The sequence below is a fragment of the Thunnus maccoyii genome, chromosome 2 (assembly GCF_910596095.1).
Source record: "Thunnus maccoyii chromosome 2, fThuMac1.1, whole genome shotgun sequence".
Lineage (NCBI taxonomy): Eukaryota > Metazoa > Chordata > Actinopteri > Scombriformes > Scombridae > Thunnus > Thunnus maccoyii.
In genome coordinates, this window is record NC_056534.1 from 13,983,027 (window position 1) to 13,996,807 (window position 13,781).

The following is a 13,781-nucleotide window of genomic DNA, read 5'->3' on the forward strand; positions in this document are numbered from 1 at the left end:
TAACACAGACGAGGAGGTGAAATCTGTAAAGGCCAGCATATCCAGTTCATTTAGCAACTGTAGCCACCATGCATCTGAGTCGCACTGATTTATACTTTCTACAAGATTTGAAGCCTTGGCTTGTTTTTCACCATGGTTGTTTGTGTTAGTCAGACTGACATTAAGAAGCATTGCAGTTCCATGTTGTTTTCTCCTGCAGGCCCTGCACTTCTTTTAGAGTCCTCCATTTATTGCATCTTATGTGTTATGTTTAATACACAAATATTTAGAGTAGACCCCTGACTTTGAACTGAGAAGAATAGTTAAGCTCTCTCTGCCTAGGGAAGGAGTTTGTTGCTTTTTTTTCATCTTTATGGGGGGAAGAGGCGTATTTCATCTCACACACATTTGTGCATATTTTGTCAGGCTCACTATGTTCTAGTGCACTTAAAAGTCATTGTTCAACGGATGGATGATATGCATCCCATGCAATGTGTGTGTGCGCACTGTATTATATTAATTATTAAGTATAGAAAGTGTTGCTTCATGTCCGCATTTGATGGAGAATCCCCCCACCATGCCCCACTACCCCTTCCCCCAATTATGTATATTACCTTTGCTGGTGCATGGTTCATGCAGATTCTCATTTGCATTGCACTCTTGAATGTGCCATCAGTTGGCTGGAATCCCTCAAAGCCTATAGTGAATGTTGCCCTTCATCAGATCTTGATTTTGACCTTTTCTCTTTTTATCTGTTATTCTACTACAGCTCTCACTGTTTGAAGTACACAGATGAACAACCAACAAAGAAGAGAATTTTCAATAGAGACATATTGAGGGTTCATTGTTTTTGGCTTATATTGGAGACAACCTTTTTACATTCCTGTAGTGTTCATGTTTTATATCTTTTTGTTCACTCTATATTCACATTTTTTTTGCGACAAGGGATGCTAAACTTCTACACATAAGCCCCTTCTCTAATGTCTTGTGTAAGTTGAGCCATATAGTTTTCAAGATGCGCTGACACTTAACAAATTAACCAGAAATATTCATCGGTTGTTATTATATTACCCATTTCAGTTCATATTAAACTTCTCAAGAAAAGATTGTTCCAGAGAAAGATATCTTTCCTGAGTGTATTTAAAGCCCTGCACCAACATCCAGTCTCAGTACCTTTTAGGGTTACTCCAGGTCATTTTTTTTAATGTCGTTTACTCGAAAATGTAACTTTAAAAGGAGGCAAAACTGCCTCAGTGAGATCCTGTCTCCCAGCTCCGGCAGCTCATCACTCCTAAAACAGCCGCTCTCGTCCACCCCGGCCCCGACCGTTATTAATGTGCGCTGAATAATTTAACAGGGTAAAATTACCATGCTCTTTTGAAAAGATTTTTGCCTACACAATTAAAGAGCATTATAGTGATTTTTAGTTGAACAAGAATTATGACTGTTTTCCCTCCTCTCTGCTACACTTCTCTGGCTTCCTTGTTATGAGCTGTGGGTGAGCGGAGTTGTAAAGGCCCGCTATTCTCTGCTTCTGTCTGACTGCTAGAGGTGGATGTGCTCCAGCTCTGACCTATACCATGATGAGCAGCTAATGGATAATGGATGAAGTAGTATATGTTCAACTTCCGCTGAGAGGACCCCCATAATGGTCTGCTGGCCCTACTAAACTGGGCTATATTGGGGCTGTTTTAAAAGTACAGGCTCAGTCAGGTGGTGTTAAAGAAGCCTGACTTTGAATAGCTGCTCACACCCCACATGGCTGCAGGTGTTGAAAGGTGGATTGTATTTGATAATTTTTCTTAGTTTTTCACTAAATCGAAAGGATTTTCTTAAATGGAATAGGAATACCTTGTTTTATGAAAGTTTGTGGGCTAACAGCACCATATTATATCGCTGTTATACGATATCAGCATCAGCAGGAGCGTTTGCCAGGCCTTCACTCTTATTCCATGTGGACAACTGTCCACATCTCAACCACAGGCCAACAATTGGCAGTAATTGGCACGTTGCCTCGGCTGTCCTGGGAGAGATCTGAGAGCACATGCGGCCACGGACAGGCTGCCCTTTCCACCAATTAGAGAGTTGTCTCCTCACGGGGCGGAGGCTGGGGGAGGTCTACCTTACCGCTACCTTGTCTCTTGATCAAAATGATTTGTGGAGATCCTTTTTCTTTTCACTCCTCTCTTCTTCCTTGCCTGCCTCTCTCTCGCCACTGAGGTACTACTGTGTGTGAACTGCTAGTGAGAGTCTTCAGTCAAGGACCCCAACCAGCGACTGACAGCCTTACAGTACCAGTCAGTGGGACATTCACATTAGAGGTGCTCTGACAGTCAGACTTTGCTAGACAGGCCTCCTAAAGAAAATGCTCCACACAGCTCTTTGCTGCTGGTTTCCTAATGCATTACTTACTGCCTCTCTTCTCTATATGAACTTTCTACCAGTGGATGTGACGCTGAATTGGGTTTGGCAGAGGCTGAAGTTTCTCAAAATAGCTGAACTTGAGTCTTTTTTTAAATACTTTCTCTAGTTGCTGGTGCATTGGCTTTTTTGTTTGCCTTTTGTCTTCAGGCAAAAGCAGTGTGTTACACAGCAGCTGCATTGCTTTATGATGGCTTTGACGCAATGATAGCAACTGTCTCATGTGGTTAGAAATGTGCAGGCCACACAAGGTGCCATGGGACCCCAGTGCAAAGGATCACAGGCCTCAGTGCACGCTGCTAACGTTCCCCGGTTTATGCCACAGGGAAGGCTGCGGAACCAACACCCAGCCCCCTTATTCTCTCCCCTCTCGGTCTCTCTTGTCCTCAAAGCCTATGTCTCTCCGCATTTCACTTCAGTAAATATGAGGAGGCGAGGAGATGCTTCCTATACTCAGGAATATGTGTCAGGCTACTGGGTTATGTTGTGTTGCAATGTGATGTAGAAGGCAACAAAGCAAGTGCGCACAGAGAGGGAGAGAAAGAAACAGCCTTACTTATTCTCTTTAATCCATCATGAGATATTCAGAACTAGGTTAAGTTATACCTCATTTTACCCAACGCTTAGCATTTTTGAGCATGTAACAAGATCACCGTTTACACATGTGGGACTAGCAGTGACATGTATTTTTTTGGTCAGTCAACAATTAGCCCAGGTAGGGCCAAGCCTTCGCCACAGGTTGACAGGCTCACCGTAAAGCAGCTTTATTTCTCTGCAAGGACCTTCATGAGGGGGGCCTACCTAATATGCTGTCTGGCCCCGGGGCCTGTGGGAGTGTGGTTGGATTATTATGTTAATGCATGTGCCTCCTGCCCTCTCCTCAGTCCCAGCTGGCCTCCCTGTCGTTAGGAAGTGCTTTGCTCTGACAGAGGAGTAATATGCTCCGTGATTGAGGGGCCAAAAGATCGAGCTCTATAAGAGAGGGGCCACCACTGATAAGCATATGATAAAAGTGCCATTGTACGCAAATGCCTCAGAGACATGGAAGATGACTTAGCAATTCCTATGGATTTCAGCGGGAGAGTGAATATGTATAAGGGCTGTGTGGTCCTTTTGTGCAGCTGAATTTAATTGCCCATAGCATTATATCTCATGCCATGTATTTTATTGTACTTTTATTGCACAGACTCTTTCATTATGTGCCTGTACATCTACTGTACTTGTAAATGTGATGGCTTAACAAACCAAGGTGCGATGCTTTTAATCATCCTGTAGGAATTGATATGAGACTAAGAGAAGATTTTGTTTAATGCTGTTCATAATGTAAATAAAGCAATTAGATGAGCTTCAATCAAACCCGTATTTTAAGGTATCAGAAGTGTAGCAGAAGGGCTTCATTGTAAATGTGTAACAGCCTTAATATTAATTGAGAGAGAGTTGGTTAAGTCAGTGTAACTCCATCAGGAAAAATGATGACACTGGCAGATGGCATTACCCTGCAGATCTATGTCATACACTCTCATTTAATCAACTTGACACAAAAGTATAAAGGGAGGTGAGGAAAAAAAAAAAACTAAACTTCTTGTGACTTGTCAAGAGGGAGAAACGCCGGTTGAACTGCTTTGGATTCTGCACATAATTGTGTAAATATGTCAGCCAAACAGAGGAAGATCTCTCCTTTTAAACACTTGTCTTTTTCATCTTGCCTCCTCAGGAGCGCCCGGGTAGCTACATATTAGCTTTGTGCGGGCCCATTCACAAAGTGCATGGAGTGTTTGTGTTTTGTAGGGGTTTGTTTTGTTTGCTCTTTAATCAAGTTCGATTTCGTCTCCATCAATGCAAGCTCTTTCCACACCCTTCTTCTCTCATGTCTGCCCAGATTATAATGTGTCTCTTTGCTGAGGAGCCTTCACTGTTGTTATTGTTTGTTCCCTTTCATGGGGCCCCAGCTATAACGAGAGGAAGGGTATCTGCGGGTAATTGGTGGGTAAATACTTTGCTGTGACTAAACGTCACAGCAAGAGAGGTTGTAACACAAGCAGGTTGTTGTGCTGCTTTTGAGGAGAAGGCAAAGAAAGACAAAGAGTAAATGGAGAGGCCCTTTAAGCTGTTTTTACCTGATTTTCTTCCAGATCTTTAGACAAAATATCTTAAATCTTTGTTTTTCTGGCTTCTCTCATATCAAGATCTAACTGTGTGAAATTATTTTCATATTTGATAACACCATGATTACCATTTGCACATGTGACATCCACTTTTTCTATTTTGTTTACCTTTGTTTTCGTATGCTGTCTTGTCTACGGTGAACAAAATATTCTGATTCTCTGATATCCTAAACAATACTTTGATCTCAACATAAAGTCATAGATGATGTAGTCTTGCTAAACAATAGCAGAGACAACATGCAGAAATAAGCAGCGGTAGAAAGCAACTAAGTACATTTATTTAAGTACTCTACCCAAGTACAGTTTTGAGGTTTTTGAGTATTTTCATTTTATGCTCCATTTCTTTTCAGGGGGAAATATTGTCTTTTTACTCTACTGCATTTATTCAACAGTTATATTGATTCAGATTTTTCATACAGAACCTATGACCAGTTTATGAAATGTGACATAGTATTATATATTAAACTACCCAAAAGTATATAAAGTGGAGAAAATTAGCTCCACCATGACAGGCTACAGCATTAAAATGCTGCTTACATGTTATGCATTGTTAATAATAATCCAATAATATAAAATATATAATAACTCATATTGCATAACAAATACTTTGAATTCAAGACTTTTACTTGTAATGAGTATTTTTACATTGTGGTATTACTACTTCTTATTTATTAAAGCAGCTATGATCTGTTACAACAATGCGTAACAGAGCTTTACAGTGAGTTTCAGCTTATTGTTTAGCTTTCCAGCAGACACCTCTACTGTTTTGGTTGATTCTCACTGCTCTCATAATGTTAAGAGTGTGTACACTATCTGCTCAGCACCAAATGGCAAACAGACACAGTTAGCGGTTAGCTTGTGAACATAAATGAGAATTTAGCCACTAAAGAGCAAGAGTTGGACCTCAGGAGTTGGTAGAGACCAAAAACAGAGCTAAAAGAGAGTGAATATTGGACTTACATTCAGCAGGTTGCCGGAAACACGACTCTAGATAAATGATAATGTTGCTCTGTAACTGCTGGATGTGTAAATAAGAAACTATTTGCTAACAAGTTTGTCATGAATGAACCTGAATGCATCTGTCACCACTGGAAGTGGGTGTTGTTTGCTTGAGGCTGTGCAGTTTGTTCTGAAACCACCCAACATTTCATCTTTCTCAAGTTTTAATGGCATTTGCCATTTTTATTATTGTCATTGTTTTTGCCGTTGTCTGCTAGTGATACAATTTCTTGACCAAAGCGTATAAATATAATAGAGGGCTGAAGAATGAATAACAAGTTAAACTGTGTCTTAAAGTTACATTCAATCAATGGCATGCCTTCACCCTGGATACTTAACAAGCCCGCTGAGGCACAATTAGGTTGACTTCATTTTTCACTTATATCCATTTAGATCCACTCGGGGCTCTCCACTTGTCATGTAAATGTCATTTTTTACGAGCTGGCGACTTTTCACTCAAGTTTGGCAAAACGAAACAGGGGCACTTTGATTGTTACCCTCTCCTTTGTTGTTTGTTAAAGGCCTTGAGGTTTGGCAGCCATTGTCTTTATAAACTCAAAGCTGTGTTAAATGCAGCCCCAGCCCAGCTAATGAGGGGGAGCCTTCAAAACCTCCATGAGATGATGCTGTCAAATGGGTGACATAAAAACGTTGCATGTAATCCCCCTGTGTAGACCCTGGGTGTAAATATGCCAGCTCCACCATTTTCACAGCGTTTACTCCCAGTTCAAACAATCTCTCTCCCTCCTCCCCCCCCTCCCTGAAAACACAATGACAGCTCTGCGATATTCTCCAGAATCCTTGGCTGCCTGCGACCAATGAAACAACCAGGAACAGCTCTGATAATCTCCTTCATCCATATTGTGGGTAAGACACCTCTCATTTCTCTTTGTTTCTGTGGACTGAAACTTGTGCCGCTCACACGTTTTCTCCTGAACGTACTCTGAATTTGGGTGTGATACTTGGAAATGAATTCAGTGATTTTTGAGCTGTTCGTTTGCACGGTTGTATGTTTTTCTACATATGGTATTAGATACTCACTGTTTACTTAAAGGACAAATCAAATGTTAATATGAACATATAGTTGGCCTATATAGTACTTACTGTCACTGTAAACCTCTTTAAAAATGTCTCTAATGTCTTAAAACTATTTTTTCTGGAAGAATTGTGATTATTAAATTTCCTCAGACCTAACATTTAGTAGCTGTTTTATGTTGTTAATGTCATTCTGTGGTCATAGTTAAGCTCCCTTTTAAAGCCTCAAAAGTAAAAGTAAATGGTGATAATGTAAAGCCCTTCATCACTGTCATCCTGCCGGGAAACAAACTGTATCTATCCCTGTGGGACTGGCCATTTCCAGGATCTGCCAATCTCTACCCACATGAAAAAATGGTCATTGAATAAGTTTACATGAATTTTGACTATGAAGCTCTAATCGGAAGTTTAAGGAAAACAATAGAATACCCCAAAAAGGGAAATCTACTGTTTGCCATTGACAGATTTGTTGCAACAGCAGACCTCCTCCCTGTAACACACAAATACACTGTCTCTAAAAATGCAGTGTCATTGCGTTTTTCCAATGGTTTGCTACCTGTAGCTTGCTGCAGTCATAATAAGTAACATGTTGGTGTCTCAAAAAAAAAATCCATATGACTGTATGACTGTTCCATTGAGCGTTTTTAATCTGCCACTTCTATGCTTAAAGTTTGGTTAACTTACTTGGCAACTTACTTGGTCAAAGTCAGGAGATGATGGTGGTCATGGTTACGATTGGGAAATCAAATGCAAAGATTCGAGAGAAACCAATGTTGACTGTAGTCTTCCATTGACCCAATCATCCACCCTGACCTCCCCCTTAAGAGTTTTGCAGTTTTGTCACATTACTTCCACCTTTGCTATGTAGAAAATTACTCTCACAATTGCGAAGGGTCCTAAAGAGTAACCTATAGGTCGTTCTTGGACAATAAAAATGATATCAACATAGGCTGTGTTCAACCAACCAATATTGTTACTCTGGTGAGGACAATGTGTACTGGTTGCTGGGGAATAACTTCAGCTACTGCTTGTGAGATGCTTATTTGACTGGCTGATACTACTAAGTGCAGTAAACCAATTAAAAACAAAAAGTACATTCAGTAAGCGTAATTAAATTAAAACAGATTGTTGAGTTTTTGGTTTATGTCTTTCTCTTTCATTCTTAAACACCGCAAAAGCACCAGGCACATACTTACCCAATCCCTATTTTACCGTTCTTGTAAACGTGACCGACACATGTTCCTCATCCATCCCCTCTCTCTGTCTAGTTTGGCTGCTCATCATGCAGCAATCCATACTGTGGCTTCTCATTTGCAGGCTCCGTGTTTTGTGTGGTCCCTCTTTTGCTTCCCATGGATCTCTCTGCAGGGAGCTGAGCTGACAGACCTGTCTGATTGATGTATTGGGGGGGTGTATCGTCAGCCATTGTTTTCCTCACCAGCGTTCAGTGGCTTCACTCACCAGCCATATCTGTCCCTCCTATGTGGATACAGATGTGTCAGATTCACTGTAGTTTAAGTTCATTTTTCTTTTTGCTGACATGATTTTTTGAGTTAAATTTTATGGTGGTGCGCTGTGAATTTTTTGGGTATTCATATTTTAGCCGCTGCACTACTTTAGATAGATAGATAGGTTCTTTATTGTCCTTCAAGGAAATTTGTTGCCACAGTCTGTACAGAGCCTCACATGAACACATAGATATATAAATACAGTACACATCCACAACTGCGGCCCGTGCAACTTTTCTTAAGATGACTTTCCCAACTTCTATATCGAAATAGTCATGACTCCATGCAAGTAGAGTACTCACCTTAAGACCATGAATAGTTTCTTCTAGTTTGAGTGTGTACCTGAAAACTTTCCCACAGAACTTTCCTGTATGTCAGTGTTCACTCCCCCGCCCACCCCTGCACCCTTTGATAATCCTGCCCAAAACTCCTTAAATTCACAAGAGAATTCTTAAGAATTCTTGAAAAACTCCTGTCTGGCAGTAGATACTGTGCACACCCATTCACCTGCTTGATGAAGTGGGCAAGGCTGGAAGGTTGGAGAGGCTGGATGTCCGATCACGGCACAGGCCATTAAAGATGAAGGACTGGTGTGTGGTCAGAGGTGGAGGGGAAAACCAAGCCAAGCATGCAGACAGTGGGCACTCACACTGCTCCCTCATAGCATCACAAACCAGGCCGACACTTCCCCCAGTAATGAGCAGGGGCCCAGACTATAGGGTCAATTATTCATACCCAGTCAGCTGGGAGAGATGGGGGGGGGGGGGGGGGGGGGGGGGGGGGGGGGGGGGGGGGGGGGGGAGGAGGGGTTGAAGCCTCATCGAATCCTACAATTCTACCACACTCTACAGTGATTTTTTGTTCTTACTCCATCCACACAACTAAATCTAGGCCCAAGTCTTGTCTGGATGGAGTGTAACTTTAAAAGGCATAGTATATGAATTGCCACTCACTCCAGTGGCCATCCTGCAGCAGTAGCCTTGGCTACTCAGTCATTCTCTGGCCTCACAATTACTGTGTTGAAAGGACAGACATTGATCGTCAACACACTACAGCTGTTTCCATGTACTGTCATTATGCATACAGTAGACCATGCCGGGTCAGTTATCAAAGAGAATTACTTAACGTGGGGAGCCTCAGTGTCAAGTATTGCTCCTGTCTGTTTGTGCTACACATGGATTATATTACTGAATTAGCATTGTAAATGCTTCTCAAGGTGTAGTCTTAACTGAAAAGAATGGAGGAGGTCAAACACTAAAGGAAATGCTTCATAATACTCAAGATCCCTCTCAAGAGCAAAAGCATCACAGGGAATCGTGATGACAGTTTTCTCGATTTTGTAAGGAACAAATTAGCACTTGAACACTGACAATGCAGCAGAGAACGATCAAACCTATAGAGATGCTCCCCTTCACATCCATTTAAGACAGGACTGGAGACATTGATGGAGCAACTCATGGGAATGAGAATGACTCCTCCTCACAAGGCCATTTTGCTGTGGTATAAATTTCCATGTCTCCATGTTTAGTGGCAATATCTCTGACGTCAGGATAATCCATTTAGGTGACAGATTGCTGAGGTTTTCACAAGTTGCATATCAGTCTGCATTTTAATAGTTCACAAGCACAATGGGAAGAAGAAATCTAGCTGTTACATGGTATATCTACACAAATGATGATGGTGTATGCAGTGACGATCCACATAAAATCTTTTGCTTCGGTTGTAGCCGTAAGGTGCTTGGCACAGAGTTGTGTATTAAGCCATATTTCTGCAAACAGACAAGTGTTTAAACTACATCAGTAATCTGAGAGTCTATTGACACTTTGTTGTATTACCTGCAGTGGTGGAAAGTAAGAACATTTACTCAAATACTGTAGTTTTGAGGTATTTGTACTTTAATATTTTTATTTTATACTATGTTACTCCCCAATATTGTACTTTTTACTAAATCATGATGGCTTTAGTTACTTTTACATTAAAATGTACTTTATGTTCAGCTTTTAAATGAATATGTGTAATATTATAGATTAAACTATCCAACATTATATAAAGAACAACTTTAAAATGCTGCTTCCATGTTATTGCATTATTAATAATAATACAATAATATAGTATATGTACTAATGCACATTCTGATCGGGGCTTTTCTACACAATAAGTACTTCAACTTGTTATACTTGAGATACATTCTACTCAAAATACTTCTTTACATTGACTTAAGTAACATTTTGAACGCCAGACTTCTACTTGTAATAGAGGTATTTTGCATTGTGGTATTGTTACTTTTACTAAATTACCTGAATGCGTTTTCCACTACTGGTAACTTATCATTATTGGAATCCTTTGTATGTGACATGAATTCAAGCTGACCTTAACCACAGACCTTTCAGAGACATATTAAATACTCAAAAAATAGATTTTGTTTGATTTCAACTTTAAATGGACATATAATGGCAGTTTTTATATAACATCTGTTTAAAATTACAGTATTACTGAGTCATAATTGCTCATGCATATTTTATGCAATAAGGTTGAGTAGATATGATCCTATTGAATGCATAATCAGAGGATTATGCACTCGAATCAAATCATCTAATAAAAATAAACATTATAGTACCTCTCTATTAGAATGGGGTACCCTTGCTACTTAATAGTATTGTATATCTCTCTGTTCATACTGGAGGGCATGCTGTGTACATTCTGCTGCTGCGAGTGACTGTGACTGTGGAGAGACATCTATCAAAATCGCATAATGGCCACCATCAAGAGGCACCGTGATGTAAAAACACATAGAAAGAAGATCTCCCTCTTTATTAGCTGCCATCATTCCCATGAATATATGTGCAAATAAATGGCTAGTATCACACAGGGATCAAATGTGTCCCCAATGAAGACTTGGAAATGGGAGGGTGGAGGGAGGTGAGACAAAGTGAATATGAGTGTGTGTGTGTGTGTGTGTTTGAGGGTGAGAGAGAAAGAAACAGAATGGTGGGGGGTTCATGGATGAAAAATCATCACCAGTCCAAATGCAGATATTGTGGCGGCCTCACACTCTTTCCAGTGTCACCCTCCATTCGTCACTGTCCACAAGCCTGCCTCTCATTAAGTGGCCCCGCTCCAGCGACAACTTAATTTCCTTAAGAGGACCAGACACCTGATTCAATTGTGCTCCCATTACAGATTTGTTTTCCCCGTCTAAGCCTTGCTGGGACCACATGGCTCTGAACAGAAATACGTTCCCACTATATTAAATGTTGTGGACATAATTCCCAGACATATGATTCATGTCTCCCTCCCAGTATCCATCCCTCACAATGCCCTTAGCTCAAATGGTGGTGTAGCTCCAGTCAGCTGGGCTGCCTGCTTCTACGCCAGCAGTTTGTAGATCATCAGTGTTGTCTTTTATTTTATATGTTCAGATAGCTCTTCTGATAGATCCTTCTGGGCAGCTGTTTTTCTCACAAACTGTCATAGATCAAGTTGAAGCTCTCTGTTTTTTTATAACACTGATCAATACCTTCTCACATCAAACCGTTAATTTTAGTGTTTTGAATACACAGGCCTTTTAAAAAAGGACCAACATTTTCCTCACCAGGTCATTAAGCTCATTGGTTTGTTATCACGTCATTAGAAGACCCGGAGCTCTTCAATTATTCAGAAACACTTTTGAACATTTTCAACATGACTGCTCCTCAGTCCTCTGTCTTTGAAGATCAGACAGTGTAAGATGTTTTTATCTGTACGTCAGCGCAGGTGAGACTTCCACTGTCCATTTGACTGCTGGTCTCCATAGCTTACCTTTCACCTCAACCTGTCAGTCAAACAGTAGCCATTGGAGACCGGTGAGAAACTGCTTTTCCTCTTGTACAAGGTTTAACTGATTGTTGTTGTAATTTTTCTGTCATAGCTTTTATCCGCGAGGTGTGAGTATGTTTGATACCAGATGCTCACCCAAAACCACACAAAAGCCTCATCTATTCATTTATTTATGGTTCTCTCTGTTTTTTTACAAGCGTCCTGTCAATTACCCAAAAAGTTATCCTTTGAGGAGTCATTTTTGATCTCCCAAAAGTCCAAATAGGATTGTATGTGTCTGTTTGCATTGTTTGCTGTTGGTATTGGATGCTCTGAATTCTGAATAAAGCCGGAGATTAACACCCTCCACCCTCACTTCCACACAAACACACACATGCACACATACATTCAGAGTGCAAGTTTTGCCTTAAACCTGCCCAGAAGACACCTCCAAGATATAAAAATGCTGACTACGGGTCTGTTCACAGCAGCCAATAAAACACAGAGAAAAACTCAAAGTTATAGAAGATATTCACTCTCCCTTACTACTCCCTTCCTGTGATGCTTTCCCTCTGATCCTGCTTGTGTGTGTGTATGCATGTGTGTGTATGTGTTTGACTCCTTTGCCCATATTGGTAGTATTGGCAGCTTTACCGAAAGACTGTTGTATGTTGCAGATACTGAAATAATTTTTTAGTTTTTAGTTGAGAACTAAAATGATTTGTTGATTAGAATACTAATCGATTAGTTGATCAATGGAAAATGAATTGGCAACTACTCTATGGTTTCAGGGCCTCCATTGTGAAGATGTGCTACTTTTCTATTCTATATCTTTGGGCGTTGGTTGGACAAAAAAACAAAACATTTTAATAAGTATGTTGGGCATTGGGGAATTATAATCGCCATTTTTCAGAATTTTCCAACTTTTTGTAGACAAAAATAATATTGAGAAAATAATCCACACTTTAATGACAGTAGTAAGTTATAGTTGAAGTTAAATGTAGTTATGTTGACATTAAATCACATACAACTACAAAGATGTCAAGGATGACACAGTAAGGCCCAAAATCCATTGTAAACAAACAGTAGTAGTAGGTTTTCACTTTTGTTCTTGTTCTTTACTTGAAATGGAAACTTCTCACATACATCCGTACATGTTCAAGCCTGAATCCGTTCCGAAATATTTGAGTGAACAACACAAACAACCCGTGGAACAACCTTAGCAACAAAGGCTACAAAATGGACCATTTGTGGGCATGCGCGAACAATTTGACCATATTTTGACCATATTTAACATAGACATTTGACATCTTAACTGTATATAGATAACAGAAAATCACAAAAAGCATGATATGTCTCTCTTTAAAACTATATTTAATGTGGATCAGTGACGTCTGACAATACCACTTAAGAAGGTCAGTATCAGCACCAGTACCAATCCGGCAGATCGGATTGGTGCATCACCAATTATAACTATAACTAGCAGCAAACAATTTTTTGCTGTGTAAACCACATATCTTCAATTTGGTTTTGATTTAAATTTTTAACACAATCACAAGACAATTTGTGAAAAAAAAGAACCATTAACAAACCCATTGGATTATCTGAAAATGCATTGTCACAAAGCTGAAACTGGGCTGTTTTTCTTCACTCCTGAAAAGTTGACATTTTGGAGATACATGGTTTTCACAGGACAATGACGATCAATCTTGAGGTCAATTGTGGTTTACCCCATAGACATGACAATACTATTAATCATGATAATGCTCAGATTCTCACGAGCCATTTACAGTGCTTAATTTTGCATTTTGCAATGGGAAGAAATAGCAGTCCGGGAACTAAACTAGTGAACTCACTAGTTTTCATTCCTTACTTGTGT

The 13,781-nt window shown here is 40.1% G+C and overlaps 1 protein-coding gene across 16 annotated transcripts in view; it reads left to right on the plus strand.

Annotated features, from left to right (window-relative positions):
• Nucleotides 1–13,781, plus strand: part of LOC121888517 — a 192,425-nt gene that overhangs the window by 81,370 nt on the left and 97,274 nt on the right. For 13 of the 16 annotated variants that reach the window (XR_006093254.1, XR_006093253.1, XR_006093255.1 and 10 more), the window contains one exon: nt 6,343–6,431. The exons of 1 other annotated variant lie outside the window; for it this stretch is intronic. Coding sequence is in view for 1 of the 15 variants with exons in the window: in XM_042400094.1 (XP_042256028.1) it covers nt 6,343–6,431 (89 nt within the window). In the remaining 14 variants the exon portion in view is untranslated. Of the gene's footprint in view, nt 1–6,342; nt 6,432–10,790; nt 10,861–13,781 lie in introns of those variants that run through there. 2 more of the 16 variants (XR_006093269.1, XR_006093263.1) reach the window with 2 other exon arrangements.